The sequence below is a fragment of the Monomorium pharaonis genome, chromosome 2 (genome assembly GCF_013373865.1).
Source record: "Monomorium pharaonis isolate MP-MQ-018 chromosome 2, ASM1337386v2, whole genome shotgun sequence".
Classification (NCBI taxonomy): domain Eukaryota; kingdom Metazoa; phylum Arthropoda; class Insecta; order Hymenoptera; family Formicidae; genus Monomorium; species Monomorium pharaonis.
In genome coordinates this window covers 31,863,419-31,878,161 of record NC_050468.1, presented here as the reverse complement: position 1 = coordinate 31,878,161, position 14,743 = coordinate 31,863,419, and the positions used below count along the sequence as shown (strand labels likewise).

The following is a 14,743-nucleotide window of genomic DNA, read 5'->3' as shown; positions in this document are numbered from 1 at the left end:
AGTAATTTCATATTATACATATATCTATATCTTTTTTGAAAAGTGCATAAATGTTCTAATGCTTCAAAAAAATATATTTATATTTATTGAAATATTGTTATTTATACGCGTCTTTGATATATCTAAAAACTTAATAATAATAATTAATTGCTACAATTCTTATAAAAAAGAATAGATTCATATAGTAATCGTTGGAAATCTTTTTCAAGAATTATATGATTATGTACATTTTTATTTAATGCTGAAACAGTATGATTATCTTATAGATAAGTTAACTAAATATTTATATTTAAATAAAATACTTATGTACCTTATATATGTAAATTATTTACTAATACAACCTTACCATATAGATTATTTATACAATTTTGCACTTATTATGTGTTTTCATAATACATTACATGAACTTGTAATATAAGCGATTATAAAAATATAACATTTCAAAATATTTTACAATTTATATATGCATCTTCTCATCCAAATTCTAAAAGCTGCATTAATCACAAATCTAATGTATCGTAAATTATTAACCATGGTAACTTGTAACCATCAACTTTCTAGGGATACTCTTGATTATGATTAGACATGAAAACTTTCTTTGTGAATCTGTATATAATACAGATATCCTTGTATGACTCATTTTATATCATGAAATCAAAACAATATTTACTTTGATAGAACTATACTGTACATATTTGTAACAAGTTTATTTAAAGTATTAAGATCCTGTAAAAATCATGTCAGACGGTTCGTCTTCATGCCTATTATATTCTAGTATCGTATTTGCATCATTTTGTAATTCACTGTTAACTGCATCACTACAAATACATGCTGAATCTGAAAGACTTCCACCTGAAAATAGTATAACTTATTAACGTACTATATTATATGATGTGCAGATCCAGAGAGAAAAAATCTGCAGCTAAACATATAATACTAATTTATATGTTAATATATAATAAGGTAAACATTACATATATAAATATGCGCTACTGTATTAAGATCACACATTTTGTTGTTCAAAAAATTCCCTTGTCTTTAAATCAATTATCCCTATATGAAATATATTTTTTTTTCTCCAATTATTAACAAGTAATATTTAGATAAATAGGTAATAAATGTTAAATATAAAAAAGATCCCTGCTCCTAGGTAATGATAGGATATAAGATTTCTAAAACAAAATTAAAAAGTGGAGTACACACACAACCAATATATATCCAACGATCAAAAAGACGACAAATACACGTAAGCAATATTCAAGCATCTGTATGAAACTAAGAATAATAAAATTCATCTGTTATGTGATAAAAACAACAGCAATAATATATAACACCAACCAAAATTGTGCAAATCCCATCTAATTAGTTTTCAACATAAATGTACATATATTGACAAATTTACAAAGCAAAAATATATATACAAATAAAACTTTACATTTATTTAACAAATCATATAATTAATTTGCATTAGTAAAATCGATTATGCATTCACTCTATATCCTAATTAGAATTTTATTTTTTTAAAACATGCAACATTGTACCACATGGCATACATCCACAAATATACATAAAGTTTATTAGTTGTGTTACATTCCACACATAGATTTATAGGCAACCTTTATCAGTCTAAAAAATATCATATTGCTTTAATATTATACTTTATTGTAGATATTTGTAAATATAATATGATTTCTTCGTACTCAAAATAAACACTTGTAAAAATCAATTTTTTAAGTGTTAATGTTAATTTTAATAATAGGAATATCAAGCCTGAATTATACTCTATATTGTAATTATAGACAATTTTATTCGAATTAAACTCTTATATGAACTTTGATTGTATCAGTGACTAAATATATAAATAATAATAATATTAAATCATTCTTAATTACTTAATAAATTAATTCCTAAATATCATTAACGGGCAAAACACAAAATTAAGACAATATATAAATAACAAAAAAAGCTTTATATTCCTGGGGTTAAAAACTTTACATGCATTCTTATAAACATAAATAATAAAAATAGAAAAGATAAAATTATTCTTAGAAATTGTGAACAAAGAATATAATTGATAAAATGTAAACAATATGAAATGATAATTGATAATCAATTTAATTGTTTAATTACTTCTTAAATATAAATAAATTATTCATTACAAATATATTAATTATTTTCTTTACAATTCTTTAAAATAATTTTCTTTACAAGACTGACATATATGTATTTCGTTGATACATTTAATTTTAATATATTTAATATTAATAATAAATTAATATTAAAATTTGATTCTTATTTAAAATTATCTAACAGATTATATCATATGAAAATGTCAAATAAATTAGATTTCTCGAATTAAAAAGATATAATAATTATAAATGTCAGATAACTATAAATGACAATTAAAAATATAAAGAATATTGATTTGTGTGTGTGTGCGTGTGTGTGGTGTGATGTAAAAATAATAAATATAATAATTAAAATATATCATATTGACTAATCATATTAACTAATCAGTATAAAATTTTATTTGTGTAATAATCACGTCTTCATAAAATATGAATAATTTGTAATACTAAATATTTATGACATATATTTTTAGAAATATATGTCAATATACATTTCTTTTTATACGTAAAAAAATAATAAAAAACGGATAATAAAAAAATTACAAAATAGAAAATAATTTATTATACAAAACTGAATTAAATTGATTACCAAATAAAAAAAAAGAATGAAATCATGAAAATAAATTATGTACCAGATAAACAGCATATTATCAGGGAAGGCCCACTGGTGATCTATAAATGCGTTGATTCAGTTTGCCCATTATTCTTAGTATCTAGATATTTGTCTGTAAGAAAGATGTTTGTATGTTATATAAAAATAACTACATGCACATTCCAGACTAAACCGAGTGAAAAATATTACGTATTGTTGTATGTTTATGACAAATATAGCCCATTTCTGAAAAATGTTTCAATAATAATAAATCATTAATTATTTTATATAAATTTAATATTAAAACCAAAACAAATATATTACACAAGTTATTCTATATGTTATTTAAAAACTTTGAACATATACTTTATGATTTAGTACACAAATTTTTATAAAAAATACAGTTTTATTATTTTAAAGATATTTATATGATTTCTTATGTAATTTGTAGAAAAAAATTAAAAAATAAAGAACATAAGCTTTTCTTATGCCTATAACAATGTATGTGGAATGTTTCAACTATATAAGTCATATTTATGAAAAAAAATCGACTCAATACATTTTTAAGATAAAACAACTCAAAAATATATTTTAAAAATTATTTTTTTTTAATAAAATACTAATAGTATTATAATTTTTATACATAATAATGAATAAACGCACTAATTCATATATGTAAAATTATTTATTTAAAACTAAAACGCATACGAAAAAATTAATACTTAATAAAAATAATGATTTATTAATCTGTAAAATACATCTTCAATGTGTGTATAAAATTAAATATTATTTGTGGATTGAGAATTGGTATGATAAAATTATAATAATAATACTGTTCCACGCATTCCTTAACACGTTAAGCACCATTATTAAATCAATATCATAAATGTATATAGAAAAATTTATGATCAAATAAACAATTAAATCTTGGAAAAAAACATGACATGTAATAAGTGTATAGATACTTTACTTTTTAATATATATTTTGATGGAATATAAAATAAAAATTTAAGATTCCATAAGATCACGTAAGATTCTATATTACAAACATTCTTAAGATCTTTATGTATAAAACAATTGATCACATAATAAAAAATATAAAAGTTTGAATTTTAACAAGTTAAGCGCCACGATGTTAAAAACAAAATAAAAAAATGTATAAAATTGCGGATTTATATTTATAAGCTACGTATTATTTTTAAAAAAAGTTACAATTATAATTAAAAATAATTATATATTTAATAAGTTTTAAAAAATAAAATCTAAATATATTTGTAATTTTCTAATTAAAAAATAATTGTGTATATCAAAAAAATAATGTAATAACCTAAGTTAAATACATAGATAAAATTTTATTTCGATTATATATTAATTATAATCTTACAAAATATTTTATATACATATTTGTATATATTTTTTGTATTATTACTTGTATTATGATACATATTTTTTAATATAATAGATCAGACAAAAATTTTTGGCGCTTAACGTGTTAAACGATACTATAACTAATAAAGGTAGGTATACTACCTTCTTTTTGATCCCAAAGCTTCAAAGTCCAAAGTTGACAACAATTCATGCACTGTGTAAGAATAGAATGTTTTAGTAAAATTGCAAATTTTTATTTCATATTCCAACCAGACCTAGACTACAGGGATAATATGTGTGTTGTATATATTAATTTATTAATTTGATAGCATTATTACATAATATGTTAATAATTGATTATCTCTGTTTGATTATTTAATTTCTTAATATAGGTATTTTACTTACCAAATAATGTGTGAACACTGTCTTTCTGCTTTATTTCATAATAATGTTTATGCATATATTTAAAATTAAAAATATTTGAAAAATATTACTCTTGCAAAAACCATATTTACTTGCGCTAATATTACACGTACAAATAAGTTTTCTTATAATATTATATAATATTAGTATATATGTCAAGCTGATTAGTAACAATTTCAATATGGACATGCAAAACCCAGTGTTACTAAACATTGATTTTATCAACTAGTATTAGACATATTCTTTTACTTACCCACAATAGCAAGGTCGACTAATGCCTTATCCTTTTGTATATGCAGTGCTGTTAAGAAGAAGAATAGACCACCAAGTACTTCCACAAACATTGTAAGAAATATTGCATATTGTAAACTACGAAACTCGACAGCTACATTTTGATTGTCATAAATATTAGAATGTCCTCCTACATTCGGCAAGAACAAAGACTTCAATCCTTCTGATATCTAAACAAAAATTAACAATTAATTATTTGTAATATTTTAATAAAACCTGTTCTTTGTCACTGCACTGCTGCACTGGTACAATAAGTTAGAATAAGACAAATATACTTTTTTTTTTTCATTCTAACTTATTCTATCGGTACAGCAGCGTAGAGACAAAGAACAGGCCTATAGTGAATTTATTTCTACATACAAGTCCAATAAGATAAGGACTGCCCGCGTCTCCAAGAGCATGCGCAATAAGTATTTGAAATGCTTCTGCTGTGGATCTTCTTGTGGGCATTACTACATACTGTAATATAAAAAAATAGAATTAAATTTATTAAAATATAAACAATTAAAAAATATGGTTTTTTTTAATTATTGCTTACCAATAATATGTCTGCTACAATAGCCCAATTCAAATTTAATGTTAACTGACCAAAAAATATTAATGTGTAACAAAGAGCAGGATTTGTGTTGGCAGTAATCATAGCAAAAAATAATAAAGGAGCGCTTATTAGAAGACCTGTGGCACATATCAAAGGATCAGCTTGTTGCCAATAAGTTCGTAATTTTTGTGCTATAGCAGATCCTAAGGGTACACCTATTAGGCCAGATGCCATACTAATTAATCCAAACTTATATGCGACACTGAAACATAATAATAATTATATATTTATATTTTTATATAATATCTCCCTCTACTTACGACTACATTGACTTATGAGTTTTCAAACTTACAATCGACATGCTATTGATAAAAATGAACAAGTTGGTAATGGCAAACCTAATTAAGTACTCGTCAACCAGTGATCCAAATTAAATATTAATTTTATGATATTAAATATTATATTAATTTATATTTTAAAAAATAGTATTGTTTTTAATAATTTGTTAAAGTTAATCTATGTTTAAAATAAATATTTTTATAATAAAAAATATATTATTATAATAGTAGTAGTAATAATAATAAAAGCAACTATGAGGACTCTATCAGTCCCTATACCTCTAGATCTAAAAAGTTTCTCTGTGACTCTCTGTATTACAAATTATTTATAAAATTTTTCCTAAATAGAAGTCTATAATTGTTATAAATAATAAAATTGTTATTATATACATATATAATGTTTTACTTATATAAAATATAAATGCTATTCGACTTGTGATTAATTTAATTTACTGAAGTCTCAGAGTGTAACCTCGTAAGTAGAGAGATACTTGTATAATAAACATACAATAAATACAAAAAGGACATACTCCTCTGCATCAACTTTTCCATACAAAAATTGGAAACCTAATTGTAGATATGTTGGCGCCCAAAATGCCAATGCACCAGTGACAAACGCTACGCAAGTAAATCCTGCAGTAGACAGCATAAAGCTTGAACTAAAAATGATATTAGTAATATAGAAAACATAATGTTAATTACAAATTATGACGAAAATGTAGAACACAATAGAATTTTTAGTATCTATCATCGTTTTTACCATTAGTGTTTATAATTAACATATTAACCATCCCTATTTAACTACACTATGCATTGTTATAATAGTGTTATATATCATCCAATCTTTATATACAAATTTATTGACTCAATAAAAATAAGTAATAATTAAAGATGAATTGAATTTTAATAGATTATGTATTATGTAATAAAAAAAGATAACCCCAATTTATTATATGTGTTTTTGTTTTATTTTAAATATTATATTATCTGTTTGTTTAATTGTCTATCATAATCTCGGTTCCATATCCTGATAATTAAAGTTCTACCATACCTACAGAGTTTTATTTTATCTGATTATTTCGTGTTTTATTTTATCTGAATAAAACCAATAATGGATAATTATTAATAAATAAACCAATACATCAAATTATTGTTATGATAAAAGTATAATAAGTATTATATATAAAGACATAAATCTCTCAAAAGTTATCATAATAACTTGAATAAAAAATTATATAATACTAATAATTACTTTTTTAATAATTCCTTAATATCGTATGACCATGTAGTACTCGTCAAATGAACGCCACCTTCTCGTTCGCCTCTGAGAGGATCTCTGACCATAGTGAGTAGAAGAATTGCTACAATTCCTAATACAGGAGTAATACGTAATCCCCATTGCCAGTTACCAGTGACACGAGCTGTTTCACCTCCTGTGATATATCCCAAACCACTAAAATAGTATATACATGTAATAAATATTAAAAAATATATATTCTATTCCAAGATTGAAAATATTATTTCATAAAAGTAAACGGTTACCATTATCGTTACTAATTTTTAAAAAGTAACACTGTTACAATTTAGTTTTTATAAAAAGTAACTCGTTATCATTATTCGTTACTTAAAAAGTACCGATTTGTTAATTGTTTGTAATACTAAAAAGTAAAATGTTCAATTTTTTAATAAAATTATATTATTAAATAACCAATATTAAGATTTACAATTCTCTAAACTAGTTTCTATAATAAGTTTTTCTTTACATTAGTATAGAAATTTAGATTGCAATTTACAAATTGTATCAAATTTTCATTGTTTTCAAACATTAATATTATTATTAAGAATGTATTTTAGTATTCATTGCCAGTACAAAAGATCTAAAATTTATGTTACAAATATATTATAGACTTTCAGCGTTAATGATGATTATTGAAATGCAATCTACAATATAAAGTACAAGATAATTTTAAATATTAAAAATTAACTACTATAAAATACGAAAATAAATAAAAATTATAACAGCACTTAATGTAACACAACTTTTGATCTGACACATTGATTATTGTATGTATAATATTTACATACTAAAGAAGTGCATAAATCATTGAATAAATATAAAGATAAATAACAAAGAACTAAAGTAATAATAACAATTAAATTTGTACTGTAATAAAATGACATTATCATTATACACAGAAAAAATAACAATTGTTATCAAAAAAAGTAATGATAACAGTAACAGCGTTACAGCAAGTAATACTTCCCAACCCTGCTTTAATCATAGCGCATAACCAATGTACCTTCCAACTGGAATAGCAAAGTAAAATAGGGCGAGCATCTTAGAACGTACATCTTTTACGAATAAATCGCTAATAATTGTTGGCGCAATTGTAGAATAACTAGCTTCTCCCATGCCAACAAGTGTCCTAAAGAATAGGAACCATCCATATGTCTAAAATAAATGTATCGCATGTAAGATACTTATGTCATAAATTATGCATATGGCAAAATTAAATGCATTTCTCTATATTAATATCATATTAAATATAAGATTCTTATATTTCATTATTCTGGATACAAGACTTAGTCTACGTGAAAAGGTATACTTAGGGATGTATCGAACTGAAATTCAAAATGGTACAAAGTTGCTAAAAATTTGTGAAATTGTTCTTTTAGTTTCCCTAATGTACTGCAAAAAATTGAAAACGCATCCACTAAACAGTTGCTAAGTTATAACTATTTTAATTTTCACTGATTTTACATGATATCCTTTTCTATCTTATGGAAAAGGACGATCTTGACGAATGAAACAGCTAAAAAAATATAGAAGAAATAGTACCAATGTTTTGAATTTTTTTGTACATCTAGTATATGAATGGATGAAAATATCTGTCAAGTTTCAATTGTCTTCACTACACCGTTTTAAAGAAATAAAATATAACTTGAGATAATTGTGCATTTTCACTATCAAAAGTTTAAACTCATAAGTAAAAAAAATCGCAAATACGTGAAAAATACCTTTGTAAGAGTAAAAATAAGACTCTAACTATCGTTCAAGTTTCTTACATCTAGATTTATTATGCGTTAGGTGTAGATATTTAAGTATTTCAAATTTCATGCACTTTTGTCTAAGATTGTATGTCCGATACACCCTTAAAGGTATACAAATAAATAAACATCAATTCTGATCAAGACTCTTGCTTAATATTATAATATTTAAAATATAATATTTTATATGTAAATCCTATATACATCTTCAGTTTTTAAACTACATTCTGATAGTTTGCTCTTGAAATACAATCATAAAATAAAAAATATATATAGTAAGGTAGAATTTTTAAAATTGATAAAGAAAAATAAATATAAAGTAATGAATGTTAATCAAGCATGGTAAAAATAACTCAATAGTAGTCAGTAAATTGTAGTGTTATAATTTGTTTAAATAAGAAAAAATATTATCAACGTTTCAACTCTTTCTTTGAACAATATACATTGGCAGTGGTTTTTAGAAATTAACATTAAACTTGTTTTATAATATCAAATCCTTAGCCACCATATATCACAATTCTATGAGACATGGCAAAAATGCAAGAATTTCTTAATGTTTGTCCAAATATACAAAAATAATATTTCATATTTCTAATTTTTTTCTAGTAATATATAGATAATATAAAGTTTTTAACAGTACAATTTACTTTGCTTAAACATAGTAAATACTTGACAGATTAAGTTCTCATTGAGTATAACATATATACAAATTATTTACAATATTTTAAGATCCTTATAACATTATTTCTAGTTTCTATATCATTATCAAAATTAATTATTAACACATACTGTAATATTATATTTCCACCTTTTTAATTTCCATTTATAATTGCATTTCAAAATCAATTATATTCTATACAGTTTATAAAATTAAAAATATATTTTAGATTTACATATAAAATGATACAATCAAAATGCAGTTTTAATTATAATTACAATTGCCGCCTTTACTTATTCATATGATTCACTTAAATAGTCTATAGTTTAAATTATTAAGATACACTTACTTTCATAAAAGAACCAATAAATGTTGTTAGGCACCAAAGAAATACACCACTGCTCATAATCAATTTTCTATTGTAACGATCTCCCAGATACCCAAATAACGGTGCAAATACCATGTAGCTTAGAATGAACGCCGTTTGTAGTAATCCAGCATTTTCGTTGCCGATATCAAAATCATGCTTGATATGCGTCAGCATACCTCAAATAAAAAATTGATTTTTTAAATAAATAAGATAAAAAGATAGATACTAACAATGTTCTCTATTCAGAAAATTATTTAATATTTCATTAATTTAAAAAAAATTCACAGATTTATCGATTCAACGTTGTTCGTATAGCCAGACTCACCAGCAATCGTAAAACGATCCATGTAATTAATAAGATTCACGAAGCAGAGGACCGCGACTGTGAACCAGTCGGCCGCGCTGATCGACCGCAGCTCCGAAGGCATGGTTTCTTTCACGCGCGTCGTTTCCCTCGGATCGTCCTGATCCGCATTTACTGAATGATACCTATTTTCCGTGCTAGCGGACGCCCGATTGTCTACCATAATGTGAAGAGTTCCTCGACGGTGCCACCGTTAATCGCCTCACGCTGTGGGAGATAACGTAATGTAATTCATGAGTTCGCGAATTATCTACTTCATTCGGTGGCTACAAGTTACCCTACGACGAGATATAACCTCAAAACTCGCCGCCAATACTGCACCGTTGCCCGATGACAAAAAACTGTTTGCGAACATGTTCGAGCGTCACGGCTCACGCATCACACCACCTTTGATGCCTTTGATTGAACTCCAAACACTCCAAAGTGGGGAAAAAGTGTAAAGCAATTGTGAGTATGGAGCGTGCGCGTGTGTGTTGCGTGGCGTGCGTGCACGAACGCCGGCACGTGTGTGTATGTGTGTCTACTCTGGTATGCTCTCCTCACGACGTGGAGGCTCACGTACGTATGCATGTATGCATATGCTGGCGCCAAATATTCCGCTCGCGCGCATAAAAATCCGTAAAATGTGTCATCAGACGTTATAATAATACGCTATGATTGACAATGAGTTGCACAATATCCTAGCAAGTGCAAACAGCTTTATTTATTTATGATTGATCGCCAGCTGATCGGTGTTTCGCGTTACGCGCGCGTGTCAACTGTCACGGCGATGTCAATCGAGAGTTTGATTTGTTCGCATAGAATACGACCCCACGGAATTCTAACCCTTGAACTCCTCGGGTCAGCGCACTTCTCAAATATCACCAAATATCACGTTTGCTTCAACAAAATACTGCAATACCGCTCTTCGTTAAACCACTTATCAATTCCTATTCAAAGCAGCGCCTCGTTCTCCGTTCTGCTGATCTGTTCTGCATTTGAAGCTGCGCTTTGAGGGACGCGAAGGGAGACGAAGGAAGGATCGCGGCGGCGCAAGAAAAGATCGAAAAGATCGTTGAACCAAGGGGATCGCGGGGAACACAGGACTGTGGGAGAGTCAATTCGACTCGAGACGAAGGAGCAAGAGATTTATCGATCCGCGCGCCTAACTCTCTTGTCTTGACAATTCTCTCGGCTGCAACCGTCTGAACCGTCATTTACCTGGAGACTCCGGAGACTCGTCAGCTCGCAGTCCGCTGGTACACCGTTCGCCAAGTAAATGGACACGGTGTTTCGAGAGGCGATGCGAGTAACGCGCTGAGCGCACGTTTGAACTAAACACCGCAGTCCGCGACGAAAAAACACGACTCGAAATAGGAGCCATACGTATAGCCCCTAATTTAACGTCGGGCAAACCCGGCGTGCATACGTGGGCGTCAATTTCAGAAGTGACGTTAGGTTATGCATAAATTACGCCTCACGTCATCTCGTGTATGTAATTGCCTTGTTAAGGAGGGGACTGAAGGGTTGGAAGGAGCTTCACCTTCTAAGAACGACTCTCACAATAAAACGTGAGGTACATGATAATGCGTAAATTCGTTCGGAGGATGGGTGCTGAATTTCGATGTCGCATCAGAGTCGATCGATTTATATGCTGCCGTTTGAATTCTTATTTTTCACTGTGGAAACTAAGCGATATCAGAAAACGTTACTTGCAACACCTCAAACTTTTTACGGTTGTGAAGAAATAAATTTGCGATTATAAAATCGCAAATTTATTTCTTCACATTCATGTGTTTTGTTTCCGTAGGATTAACATCGTAAACAATGGACGACTCTCCATTGCAAAAGGTAGAGCTGCAAACGGACGTCTACATGGTATGTTTGCAGCATGCTTTATCCACGGAAAACTTTGAAGTAATGGGCCTGCTTATCGGTAATGTACGTAGAACTTACAACAATTTATGCTTGATATTCCTTTAGCATTTGTTATATAATTGATGAAACAATGAAGCAATTAATTATTCCCCCTTTTAGTTTGCTTGTGGAGTAGCAAAAATATCAGCTGTTATTATTTTGCGACGATTAGATAAGAAGAAAGACAGAGTAGAGATTTCATCAGAGCAATTACTGAAAGCCGTTGCCGAAGCTGAACGATTAACCAAAGAATTAAATCGACCTATGCGTGTCCTTGGCTGGTATCATTCGCATCCACATATTACAGTTTGCCCCTCACACGTTGGTGGGTATCAAATATATCTTATCAAAACTTGCTTTTGAATGATTAATTTTGAATTTTTTACATTATGAATTATTCTTGCAGATGTCAGAACTCAAGCTACTTATCAAACGATGGATCACAGCTTTGTAGGCTTAATATTCTCAGTATTTTCAGAAGGCAAAGAATCGAAAGTACATATATTTTTCTCATTTTAATTTCTACATCAACAAAAGAAATTTGCAGCAAAAAAGATCATTTAACTTTATCTAAATACATTAATATTTTCTATATAATTTGAATATAAACACAATTTTTAGTGCTTATATGGCAAATGAGCTGTGGAATATTTGAAGTTGTTGATGTAGATAGATTAGAAAAGATATTAATAGAAAATGATATAATGATTTTTTTTACTTCCCTAAGGAACATGAAATATTCTTGAATTGTTTTCAATCAGACAATGGTGAAGCTACAGAGATACCATTGGAGATAGTACATACTCCAGATATTTCAGATAGATGTTTAAGAGTAAGTTTTTAATGTTTATATTATAAATATTTTGGAGTAAAGAAAACTTGTTATTAGAAATTAAATATTACAGACAATGACAGATCTGTCAAAAATTTTGGTGCAAGAAGAAGAAGATATGGCTGAAGCCTGTAAAGATCATCCAGATGTCCTTGCCAGTATTCACAACAATGCTGGTATGTCTAACTATTTATTTGCATTTTATATATATAGAAAAAATTCGATTTATTTAATTTTTGAAATGTTTGATAAAAATAGATAATAAAAATGTAAATTTTATTTGCAGTCAGAACACGTGCATTGGTTCATATAATAGATATCATTACAAAACCTTTGGTACAAACGTTTGAAAAGAGGATAGCGTTAAATAAGTTGCGTACTATGCATCTCCGAAGACAATTACAAGAATTACAAAAAATGTGTAATGGATAAAAACTTCCAGTCAATAATGGTAAACAAATGTTTTTTCTTAAATTTCTTAAATCTACTTTAACAACTTTTTCGTAATAAAAATGAGATTTTATATGGAAAATAAATATTTACTGAATTAAAATTGACTTTGTATTTTAATAATTAGTATATTTTATAAATTAGATATGTTTGTTTATTATACAAATATAATGAGAATGAAATATATGTACATATAGAATATGTGTGTTATGTGTGTTTATGCACTTGCGTGCATGCGCGCACGTACATGAAATATGTATAAAAGTTTTAAATGTTATTAAAAAATTACACTGTATATCAAGAGCAACACAATATATTAAGTTTTGTTGTGTACACTTTTTACTGTTTATTTTCTCATTTATTTGGAATGATGAATAAAAGTTTAATGTCACTAATAATATATGTTTATATCATTTAAATAAAAAAAAAAAAAAATATTTTACTAAAAAAGATCCTATAAAAATTTTGTATTTAAGAAACATTGTTTTATTTAAAATTTGTATATTTCTTAAATATAAAATTGTTTAATGTGTTTACCTTATTAGTATATATAGATTATGATTAGAATATAGGCCAAATGTTAAATCCGAAAATTTTAAGACTGAAAGAAATGGAATAATAATAAAAGAAAAGAGGAAAAAGCTTAAGAGAGAGAATTCAGGCAAAAAATTATGTATAAATACATTTATATATTTTATGAAACAATTTATTATTATAATTGCATGATTTTATGCAGATATATATATGTATATATATATACATATACACACGCACACATACACACGTGATAAAATAGTAGATATTCTTGATTTGTACAGGTACGCGTTGATACGTAAAATCGAAATAAGTGAATTGAATATATATTTTTCACACACGAAGACTAATTGTAAAAAAAAATTATTGTAATCCTCTGAACATTCAAAATATTGAAACACGTAAGTTTCATCTTGGCAGTTTTTGTCTTTTCTTTATAACTGAATTATTATTCCTTATACTTTAAATAGACTTTATATACATATTTGAAATCTAGCAAAAGCGAAAAAGAAAATTTTGGCAGTCCAATGCAGTGACAAAAAAGAAAACAGCCTACATATGAAAAACAGATAACATACTATAGAAACTTATAAATGTTGACTTAAAAGTAATATTGATAAATGTTAACTTAAAAACAAATTTGCAAAAAAAACGTTTATTTTGTTATAATTATCAGTATAATTATATCATTATAATTATTAATATAAATTGTAATAGATATAAATATGTAATTATCTGGCAATTTTATTTATAACATAGAGAATTTATTTAAAACAATTCGTCTATATTGCATATTATTTTTAATAAGATATATTTTCTAAGAAAACAAAAGTTTAATCGATATTTCTTAAGATGTGTTTTAAAAAATTATTTTATAATATATATACACATATATAAAAAGCTTATTTTCAA

General features: G+C 26.7%; 2 protein-coding genes across 7 annotated transcripts; one reads left to right on the top strand and one right to left on the bottom strand.

Annotated features, from left to right (window-relative positions):
• Positions 1 to 211: 211 nt before the first annotated feature.
• Positions 212 to 11,458, bottom strand: LOC105837112 (protein spinster). Of its 4 annotated transcripts, XM_012681612.2 has the most exons (11): positions 10,415 to 10,556; positions 10,081 to 10,326; positions 9,735 to 9,931; positions 7,980 to 8,131; positions 6,932 to 7,132; positions 6,210 to 6,338; positions 5,342 to 5,603; positions 5,164 to 5,262; positions 4,766 to 4,973; positions 2,762 to 2,854; positions 724 to 852 (listed from the first exon to the last, which is right to left on the bottom strand). In XM_012681612.2, exons 2-10 carry the CDS (start codon positions 10,280 to 10,282, stop codon positions 2,802 to 2,804), a joined length of 1,503 nt encoding a protein of 500 aa, XP_012537066.1. In that variant the 5' UTR covers positions 10,283 to 10,326; positions 10,415 to 10,556; the 3' UTR covers positions 724 to 852; positions 2,762 to 2,801. The 4 variants fall into 4 exon arrangements, with proteins under 4 accessions (XP_012537065.1, XP_012537062.1, XP_012537063.1 ...); XM_012681611.2 differs by lacking the exons at positions 2,762 to 2,854; positions 10,415 to 10,556 and adding an exon at positions 11,320 to 11,458 and having other exon boundaries at positions 212 to 852; XM_012681608.2 differs by lacking the exon at positions 2,762 to 2,854 and having other exon boundaries at positions 212 to 852.
• Positions 11,236 to 13,695, top strand: LOC105837113 (lys-63-specific deubiquitinase BRCC36). Of its 3 annotated transcripts, none has more exons than XM_012681614.3 (7): positions 11,236 to 11,373; positions 11,909 to 12,039; positions 12,136 to 12,340; positions 12,422 to 12,510; positions 12,743 to 12,847; positions 12,921 to 13,023; positions 13,134 to 13,695. In XM_012681614.3, the coding sequence occupies exons 2-7, from the start codon at positions 11,926 to 11,928 to the stop codon at positions 13,277 to 13,279; spliced, it is 762 nt and encodes a 253-aa protein (XP_012537068.1). In that variant the 5' UTR covers positions 11,236 to 11,373; positions 11,909 to 11,925; the 3' UTR covers positions 13,280 to 13,695. The 3 variants fall into 3 exon arrangements, with proteins under 3 accessions (XP_012537068.1, XP_012537067.1, XP_012537069.1); XM_012681613.2 differs by lacking the exon at positions 11,236 to 11,373 and adding an exon at positions 11,533 to 11,674; XM_012681615.2 differs by lacking the exon at positions 11,236 to 11,373 and adding an exon at positions 11,681 to 11,834.
• The last annotated feature ends 1,048 nt before the right edge of the window (positions 13,696 to 14,743 follow it).

Bases quoted from the DNA above. Each gene is read 5' to 3' on its own strand.
- LOC105837112 (XM_012681611.2), bottom strand. From the start codon at position 10,282: ATGGTAGACAATCGGGCGTCCGCTAGCACGGAAAATAGGTATCATTCA. The intron at 7,133-7,979 runs GTACATTGGTTA...ATACTATTTTAG, and splicing joins TTTGCTATTCCAGTTGGAAG to TGGTTTGGGATATATCACAG. The intron at 5,263-5,341 runs GTAAGCAATAAT...TTTATATTACAG, and splicing joins TTGTAGCAGACATATTATTG to TATGTAGTAATGCCCACAAG.
- LOC105837113 (XM_012681614.3), top strand. From the start codon at position 11,926: ATGGACGACTCTCCATTGCAAAAGGTAGAGCTGCAAACGGACGTCTAC. The intron at 12,848-12,920 runs GTAAGTTTTTAA...TAAATATTACAG, and splicing joins TTTCAGATAGATGTTTAAGA to ACAATGACAGATCTGTCAAA. The intron at 13,024-13,133 runs GTATGTCTAACT...TTTTATTTGCAG, and splicing joins CAGTATTCACAACAATGCTG to TCAGAACACGTGCATTGGTT.